Below are 9,545 nucleotides of genomic sequence, written 5' to 3'. Positions count from 1 at the left end.
GTCTGTGTGTGCGTGCGTGTGTGTGTGTGTGTGTGCCTTCCTGCCCTTGTTTTTCTGGCCTTTTCCAGCACTGACATTGACAGGACCAGTACACTTCATTGGGAAACCAGTCTGGTCCTACTGATGCAAAACTTCATCTCTGAGGTCCTGGTTTTAAGTTTTAAGGTTAAGTTTAATCTAAGGTTAAGGTTAGATTAAGGTAAAGTTAAGGTAAGGTAAGTAGTAACAATGGTTAAGGTTCGAATAAGTCTCCAGAAACTCAATGTAAGTCAATGTAATGTCCTCTGCAGTCATGGAGACACGACTGTGTGTGTCTGTCCTCATAAATCAGAATGGTTGCTGCTGTCGCTTCACGACGTCCTTCTAAAAAACAACACCGAGTGCAGTTCTCTCTCTGGCCTGCAGGTGTCGCGGGTGTAAGTAAGTCAGTGTGGATGGGGTGAGTTTGTCTCATCGTGTCTGTCTCTTGTCCTCCGTGTCTCCTCTCTGCGGAGGAGCTCACCCCCCCCCCCCCCCCCAGCAGCAGGTGAACAACACAACATGAGAACCGGGCAAACACTGCAAGAAGTGAAGTGCAAAAAAAGGGGGCGAACACCCGCTCTCCGTCCGGAATGAGGGAGGGGTCAGCGGGGGGGTGCTGCTGAACTTTGTCACAAATATCCAGGGTTTCCTCCCCCTCACACACACACACACTAACACACACACACACTCATGAGCCAGCTCACTGGCAGAGCTGCAACATGTACATGTGGTTCACGGTGCTGGCCGGCCTGGCTCTGCTCGCCCTGCCGGTCATCACAGCACTTTTCCCGTACTGGGCCGCGGACCTGACGTACATCCTCCGGAGCCTCCGACTCGGCGTCCGGCTCATCAAGTACAAGAAGAGCAAGAGTTTCTACAGCATCTTGGACTGTTTCCTGGACGCGGTCAAGAGACACCCGGAGAAAACCTTCCTGCGCTTCGAGGGACGGGACTTCTCTTACGGAGATGTGGACAAGCGGAGCAACCAGGTGGCCCGCGCCCTGCAGGCGGCCGCCCGGCTGCAGGAGGGGGACGCGGTGGCCCTGTTCCTGCCCAACGAGCCCAGCTTCGTGTGGATCTGGCTCGGCTTGTCCAAACTGGGGTGTCCCTCAGCCCTGCTGAACTTCAACATCCGGTCCACGTCCCTGCTGCACTGCTTCTCCTGCTCTGGGGCCAGGGTCATCATCACGTCCCCAGGTAGGAGAGAGACCAGGGCCAGGGCCGCAGGACAGAGGGCCAGGGGTCCGGAGGGGGGGTCAGTTATTATGATGCATCTTTAATTTGCTCTGGGAAACTTCACTCATTATCCACTCACCACTATGCTGATGGACGGGTGGGTGAAGTGTTTGAGTTCAAGGAACCCTCAGTAACTGGTGACCAATTCTTTGAAAGTAGAAAAACTTCTTTGACCCCAGAGGATCAGATAGAAACTGTTATGCAACTTATGAGCAAAGAGTTTTAGAAATAACTGATCAATGATTTTTATAGATCAGTTGAATTATTTGTAGTATTCAGACATTTTATGAATCCCCTGGTTTTAGAATAGAGTTTATGTATTTCTGTTAAAACTTAATTTGAAGGAACAAGATCAGATAAAACTTGGTTGATCCCACGCCAGGAATATTCACTTGTTACAGCAGCTGATAACCAGACTGAGGTAGACAAGACAATAAAACAAAAGGTTATAAAATAATTTATATATGTATATGGGTCTATTTGGGCCCTTGTGCACATTTCAGACTGAAAGATCGTATTGTTCGACCGAAGATAAGACATGTCTGGTTTCATTTATCTGTTACCTGTGTGTAATTACATGTATGTTTTTAGTATATGTTATATCTGTTCATATAGCATGTTATGTGTTTATGAAGGTAACTGCAGCAGTGCTGATTAGACTTCATGAACAACTCTGCGGAAAGGCTGTTAATGATTTCTTTATTTTAGTCTGAACCAGAAGTGAGAAGTAAAGTGTCGAATAAAGCAGATAAAAACTGAAATTCCTTTGGATTGTAGGGATTTATTATTTTGTGTTTTTTTAGAAACTTTAAAATATATACATGAGTCACAGCAGATACCTGTTCCATGGAGATATGTCATACACAGATTTAATCCAACTTGTTGCAGTCTCTCCTTGACAAGTAAATATTTTACATATAAATAAATATACAATTTAAATATACTCCTTTTTCTGCTGCGTTTCGAGTTCAGGTTAAAAACCAACCTGAGCCGTGTTATTGTAAAGTAGCAAAGAAGAATGTAGACCAGTAAAGAGGTTTTTAGTTTTAATCCCTTCACCTCCTGCCAGGACTCAGTCAGTGTGCTCCACATTCACTCTTGCAGATCGAGGTTATTTGAGGAAACATTGCTCTCAGGACTCCAGTTTTCCACACTCGCTATGGCTCATGGAGTTTTACTACTGAAAAATGCATTTGAGCTGAGCTGCCAGCACCATGTGCTCGTATCCCAGTGGGACCCGAGGTAACGTGATGCAGGCATACATGTGCAGGATTGTGCAACACAGCGCTCCGACATATAAGAATGGAGCTGAAGGCTTTTCTATGTTTGCAGAGCTGCAGGACGCTGTGGAGGAGGTTCTACCGACCCTCAGGGAGCAGGGGATCAGTGTGTATATGCTGTCGGACAGCTGCCATGTCCAGGGCATACAGTCTTTGTCTGACAAGATCTCCCAGGCCTCAGACCAGCCTCTGTCCAGGGACCTCAGAGCCAATGTCAATATAAAGAGCACAGCTCTGTACATCTACACCTCAGGCACCACAGGTACACCAGGATACTTTGTCTGAAAACACAACAAATAAGAAAATGTCTGCATTTCTTTTTGCATAATGTGTCATTGTGCTCAACACAAACTGAATGGGGACCCACTCATAAAAAGCTGCTTCATAGCTCGACTAGTGGTCATAAACTCCACGGGGAAACTCTGATGCTGGATTGTTAGAGCAGGACTCAATCTCCCCCCACACACTGTTAGAAATCATGCATCTATTTAACCAAATAGAAAATTATAAATAGTCTGTATTTATATATTTTTAGTGACCAGTCAAAGCACTTTCCATACAGTGAATCTATGTGCAACACTTTCTTTATCACACATCACTCACACAGTCACATCAGAGCCATCAGGGGCAGGTTCAGGATGTAATGGGGGGATGGGGATTGAACCACCGACCTTCTGCTAAGTGGACGAACCGCTCTATCTCCAGTAAAAGAGTAAGGAGGCAAACATGCAACAGATGTCTCAATCAAACCAAAGTAATGTTTGGTTTACACAATATTTGTACACTTTATAACTCCTACTGTGTGGGTTTGATGTACGCACTCTGATAATCCTGTGATGTTAAAGTGACGTTCACAATTACAAAAATTCTATATGAAACACTTTGAAATGATGGCCACAGTCAGCGCAACACATATAGATGTTTCTTTGTTGTCTTTGGTTAATTTGATTGCTGTGGCCATTTATCACGTTATTACGGACATGTTGAACGTGTTATTTAGTTATTTACACATCCAGCAGACGAGGAGCGATATCAGTGTGTATTTGGATTCTTGTTTCTTGCCACCAACAACAACTCCGGCTTGAAATATGTTGCTCTTTAGCGGCTGAATGCTCCACCACATTCACCGGCTAGTTGTTAACTTTCACTGTTTGGTGCTGTGCATTAGAGTGCGGCCGGGGTCATCTTTTTCTTTCCCCTTTTAAGCCCAGAAGAAACTAACTGTGCACAACCAAAACCTGATGCAGAGGAGTTTGTGACTCTCACGGTTATCGCCTGCTCTTAGAGTAAATTGAATAGAAAAAGTTAAAAGATATACCCAGTACAGTGAATGAACAGCAGAAAGGTGGGTCACACTGAAGGAGTGGGTTCATCTATGTATAGATGTTTTGAAACTGTAAAAACAGATCCCTCTATTTGTTGCATTCAAAACCCAGAGATGTTTAATTGTTCTTTTACCTTCGCAGGTTCACCCAAAGCAGCGGTTGTCACCCATGAGAGGGTTTGGGCCGCCTCCTTCATCCAGGCAGCGTGCGGGATCACCGCAGACGACATCTTCTACATCAATCTTCCTCTGTATCACAGCGCAGGCTTCCTCATCGGGATGTCAGGAGCCATTGAGAGAGGTAGTGATCTGATCGTCTCATGAGAAGAAGAATAAAATAATTTACACGGCTGAATTTAGGCTTTGAAAAAGGTGATTGTGTTCGCAGTGAGATAAAAGCTGTATAATCTGCGTGACGTCATGTCTGCTGCAGGTATGACCGTGATTCTGAAGAGAAAGTTCTCTGCCTCTCAGTTCTGGGACGACTGCAGGAAATATAACGTGACGGTAGTGCAGTACATCGGTGAAACAATGCGCTACCTCTGCAACACGCCCAAGGTAACGGGGCCAACTTGAGGTTACATAAATCACCACCTGTTTTAATTGTGTCTCTTACTAATCAGAAGTGATGCCACTGTTTGCAGAGGGACAACGACAAGGACCACAAAGTGAAGATCGCCATCGGGAACGGAGTCCGGGAAGACATTTGGTCGGAGTTCCTGAATCGCTTCGGTGCCATTCAAGTCAGAGAGTTGTACGCTGCCACAGAGGGAAACATCGGCTTCATCAACTACACGTCCAAGATCGGAGCGGTGGGGCGACTCAATTTTGTCCACACGGTAAGTTAGTCATGGTGGTCATGTGGCTTCAGGGACGGTCACTGTCCGTCTCTCAGGCTGATATGTTTCAACAATACCGGATGGATTGACACTAAATAGACATTCAAGGTCCCAAGAGGATGAAGCCTAACAACTTCCTCTGACTCTTAATGAATTTAGTCCAGAAATCCATGTTCCCCTTAGGATGAATTGCAATGATACTGGTAATCTCTGACTTTAGCACAGGGGACCCGGGTTGAACCTTTTTCTTATCTAGGGCCACTGACCAACATTGTTTGAGGGCCACACTCCATACTGAACACTGTGTTTATACATTAATTTCTAAAAAATTTTAAACAATGTTTTTAATTTAAACGTCTGTTAGTTTGGATTAAACCTGCAATAGAGATGATATTCCCAACAGCAGCTGTTCTTCATGTTGAGCACTAGCTTCATTAGCAAATGTGGGCTAAGATGCAGAGAATTATTCCCTCTAAACGTTAGCCTTTTTATTTTGGACATGCTAGCATTAGCATTTCGCTCAAAAGAGCCTCAGAGCGACATCACTGTAGACTCTTGTTAAGCAAAGCAAAACTTAATCAACTATTAAATCAAATGCAAGGATTTTCACTATAATTTAAAATTTTGATGAATTTTGTCTCTGTTCTCTCTTAGTTATTCTTCCCCTACACTTTGATCAAGTTTGACATTGAGAACGAGGAGCCTGTCAGGAACTCTGAGGGTCTGTGCATCGAAGCAGCCAGAGGTGAGTGGACATCCCACTCTCACACTAACCCTTTGGATTCCTGGTGTGCCACTTCATGAGGTCACTGTGGCTCTATGGAAATTTCTGATGACTATTTTTCCTGTATCTCCTTATCAGGTGAGACAGGACTTTTGGTGGGAAAGATAACTCAGAGGTCTCCCTTCATTGGATACGCTGGTAACCAGAAACAGAACGAGAAGAAGAGGCTCCACAACGTTATGAAAAAGGGCGACATGTACTTCAACACGGGGGATCTGCTCCGGTTTGACCACGAGAACTTTGTGTACTTCCAGGATCGAGTCGGTGACACTTTCAGGTATGTTTATCGATTTAGGTACTTATCGATCTGTTTTTTTGCTTTGGTTTTCTTAAAGGATGATCCTGTTTTTAACAAATCTATTTTACAAAACAGAAAAATCCTTCTCTCTGGCCGACTCCTTTAATTTTGAATTTATCGACATCCATTCATCCGATTGACTGAGGTGCAGAGGAAATGTAGTCCTGACTATAAAATGTGTTTTAGACGAAAATCTCAAGACCCTATCCCCCTATTTATTTTAAATTGCACTTGGTGTGATGTCACTGATGATGTCCACATTATTCTAGTGAGAGGGCCACGCACCAGAAGGGACATTTCAGATTCATTTTCTGTTTGGTTGGACCGCTCAGTGTGGACAGTCCTTTTAGGGATAATGCATCATTGCTACATACAATTTTAAAGTAACAATTCATCTTTTGTTATTGTTTTTACAGATAATAGACATAATTGGATTACAGCATTTTAATTCAAGATTTGGAAAATGTCTAAGTTTAGACTACTCAGCCAATTTTTCATACCCAGCACAATAAGATATATTCACAGTTTGTCTCAGTTCAGTACCAATAAGGAAGTCATGGGTATGGTAATGATTCAAAATGACCAAAGACCCTGGATTCATCATTGATCATGTGTCCGAGTTGCAACACTGCTGTTTCAACATGCTGTTTATTTGAAGAAACATTTTCTCTGTGCCTTTATTACAGATGGAAAGGAGAGAACGTTGCCACATCAGAGGTCGCAGACAATCTCACAAAGGCTCATTGCATTTTTGAAGCAAACGTCTATGGTGTTGAAGTTAAAGGTAAAAGAACACTCATGTTCTGTAGAAATGTGTCTCTTAAGTTGAAGGTAATCATAAATAAATGAACGATACATTAACAAGATTTCCTGTTTGTGAATCAAACACTGATAAGGTCATGAAGGTCGAATCGGTATGGCGGCTGTCACTTTGAAGGAAGGAGAAGATTTTGACTGCTCAGACGTCTACAAGCAGGTGGTCGACAACCTCCCAGGATACGCCAGACCTCGATTCATCAGAATTCAGGTAAAATGAAAATCGATATATATATTTAATTACTGCTGCTTATTGGCTTCTTCTTGATCTTGATCATCTATATGCAACTACACGTGAAAGCTCAGTTCAAGTTGCTTCCTCTAACCAGACTAGCTCACTAAAGCAGCTTTCAACATGACCTGCAGAGGAACTCAACAGAACTGGGTCTGGACTGTAACGTCTTCATTCTACTGCAGAGATCACATTGGCTCCAGGCAGAGAAAGTCCGCACAATCTCTGGGTCTTGCGTCCTCCTGAGACACGGCGTAGAATTTCTAATATAATATACTCTTACTGCTAAGCTCTGAGTTGATCAGAATGTACGATGAGTCTGGGTTAACTTTTCCTGTGTATTGTCGTGGCAATTTCTACAATCCCACTACCAACGAAGAAACGAGTCTCAAACAACTCTTACAGTATCATCACCTTTAATGCTCGAGCATGGTGCATACCACAGGGTTTAGTTTGTAATATGCACCCAGATAGAAAACAGTTCAGTTCTTATATACATTCGGCTAACCCCTCCCACTCTGGAGGGGGTTTGTTAAACAGGAAAGGTTGAGATCCTTTGATCACATGAATACAACAATGCCTAGTCTAGCAATCAGGCCAATATGCATTCAGTAGTACAAGAGGCAGCATGATAAAGGTTACATTATGACACAGAAAATCAGGTTTACTGTGTCTAGAGATTCAATCATGATCAATCAAAAGCGGAAATAAACATGATTATTATGGTCAACTGTTATATTTCCCTTACAGTATTCACATCATTTTAGCCTCAGATTTAGCCTCTCAGGAAATATACAAGCTGCTTCATTGTCTCCATGGAAATTTTATACTTAAAAAGATGCTAGACATTATTTTTAAAGGTTTACTATTCATATTGGAATGGTTTAAATTTGAATTAATATTTATTGTCAAATTCCTATCAAATAAATTATGGGTGAATTATAATGCACTAGGCTGGAGGTCCGCACATATTGATCCGGACTTTCTCCTGAGTTCTTTCTCACATGAACAACGCAGCAGGGGATTCTTAAAAACAGAGAAATCTGGAAATTCCCCAGAGTTCAGTGCATGTGTGAAAGCAGCTAATGTGTTCACATGAGGACAGGAAGTTATTGAGTGAGCTGTGAGTGTAGGGAAAACACTGAAGTCGGGTCAGGATTCATGGTGCGTCCCTCGTGTTGCTCAGAAACTGAAGTTGGACTGAAACGCTTCTAACCTCCTCAATTTTTCGTTGTTGTAGCCCTGCCTGGAGATGACGGGGACGTTCAAGATGAGGAAAGTGACCTTGGTGCAGGAAGGATTCGACCCGGCTCAAATCACAGATCGTCTGTACTTCCTGGATCCTGAGAGAAAGAGCTACGTCCCGCTGACGGAGGAGATCAACAGAGCGATAGCGTCGAAGGAAATCAAACTCTAATGCGAACATGACCTGTCGCCGTTTGCAAAAGATTTAACAGTTTACTCTTGGACCTTTATCGCGATCAACTAATCTCAGGGGCTGACTTTGAAACGTCACGTCATCATTGTCATAATGTGAAGAGACACTTTTTAAATTAACTCAACTACGATTCATCTCTGTATGTAAATGTCTTCCACGACATGGAATTTATTAATGATTATCTCAAGCTTTTTGCATCAGACTGAGGACACACTAATATTTAAGAAACTAATTTAGATCAGCTATTTGGATTTCTTAAACTTACCTTAATCACATATGATCAGTGTGGGTTTATCAGTGTACCATGGTACTGAAGTTACAAACAGCCACTGTCATTCCTCTGTCAGATTGTGCGATTGTGTGATTAGCAGCTCAAACTGTCAACCTACACTTTGTACACTCGTATCATGAAAGTCTGGGTCTTTTCTTTCTGTTGTTAATCTATAAGCTGCTGCTGCTGTGCTCCTGTTAGCACACATGTGAACAGAGCAGCTGTATGACGGTGACTGACCCACACGACCTTTCAGATAAAACTACACTCAGACTTTGTCACGAGCCTGGTCACATGGCCAACAAGTTCATTTTTTGGCCGTCGGACACTGAATTTAACATCACTTAAAAATTACTTTTGCTTTTTGTTTCTTCACTTGTTTCTCTGTGTTTGTTAGTTAGCAGTATTACAAAATATCTACTAGACAGAGAACCATGAAACCTGGTGGAAGGATGAGGTATGGGTCATTTCCACTGATTTCCTAGGGAACAATTAATCTTGATGAAAACAATCAGGTTTATTTAGTGAACAATCATCTATGAGTGTGTGAAATTCTCTCTCAGCTTGATTGAATAAAGGGACTGTTCGGCCTCGGCGGACGCATGTGCTCTGCTGAGTTTGTGACGGGAACAGCCTATGTCTCAGTAGCTCATATATCAGTGATTTTGTCCGTTCATTAAACTTTTGATTCAGGAAAGACTTGTATTGTTACATTGTGAATTATAGTTTAAATGTAATAAATGAACATTTTTTGTTGAAAACCCATTTATTTTAGGTAATCTTAGAGAAAAGAACACATTTTTGATTCAACATTGCCACTGAAGAGGATGAGGTCATTTCAAAAAGACACAAGGAAAGTTGTTTTTACAGAAGAGAAGTTGTGGTTAGGGAACCGATGGGATGCCTCATGTTTAAATGAAGATCGTCTGCGTTGGATTAAAGTTTTGCTCAGTTCACTAAATGCACATGTTGAATGTTTTAATGAAGCCGCTGTGAACGGTAAAAA

General features: G+C 42.5%; 1 protein-coding gene across 1 annotated transcript; it reads left to right on the top strand.

Moving 5' to 3' along the window:
• The first annotated feature begins 690 nt into the window (after positions 1–690).
• Positions 691–9,300, top strand: zgc:101540 (hsFATP2a_ACSVL_like domain-containing protein). Its single transcript, XM_061076914.1, has 10 exons — positions 691–1,218; positions 2,590–2,799; positions 4,004–4,162; positions 4,295–4,419; positions 4,506–4,700; positions 5,355–5,445; positions 5,563–5,761; positions 6,469–6,566; positions 6,679–6,809; positions 8,071–9,300. Exons 1-10 carry the CDS (start codon positions 741–743, stop codon positions 8,245–8,247), a joined length of 1,863 nt encoding a protein of 620 aa, XP_060932897.1. The 5' UTR covers positions 691–740; the 3' UTR covers positions 8,248–9,300.
• The last annotated feature ends 245 nt before the right edge of the window (positions 9,301–9,545 follow it).

This window comes from Limanda limanda, chromosome 8 (genome assembly GCF_963576545.1).
Source record: "Limanda limanda chromosome 8, fLimLim1.1, whole genome shotgun sequence".
NCBI lineage: Eukaryota > Metazoa > Chordata > Actinopteri > Pleuronectiformes > Pleuronectidae > Limanda > Limanda limanda.
This window is presented reverse-complemented; position numbering and strand designations above follow the sequence as displayed.

Excerpts from the sequence above, each read along its gene's own strand:
- zgc:101540 (XM_061076914.1), top strand. The coding sequence starts at position 741 with ATGTACATGTGGTTCACGGTGCTGGCCGGCCTGGCTCTGCTCGCCCTG. Across the intron at positions 2,800-4,003 it reads CTACACCTCAGGCACCACAG|GTTCACCCAAAGCAGCGGTT; the intron begins GTACACCAGGAT and ends TTACCTTCGCAG. Across the intron at positions 4,163-4,294 it reads GTCAGGAGCCATTGAGAGAG|GTATGACCGTGATTCTGAAG; the intron begins GTAGTGATCTGA and ends TGTCTGCTGCAG.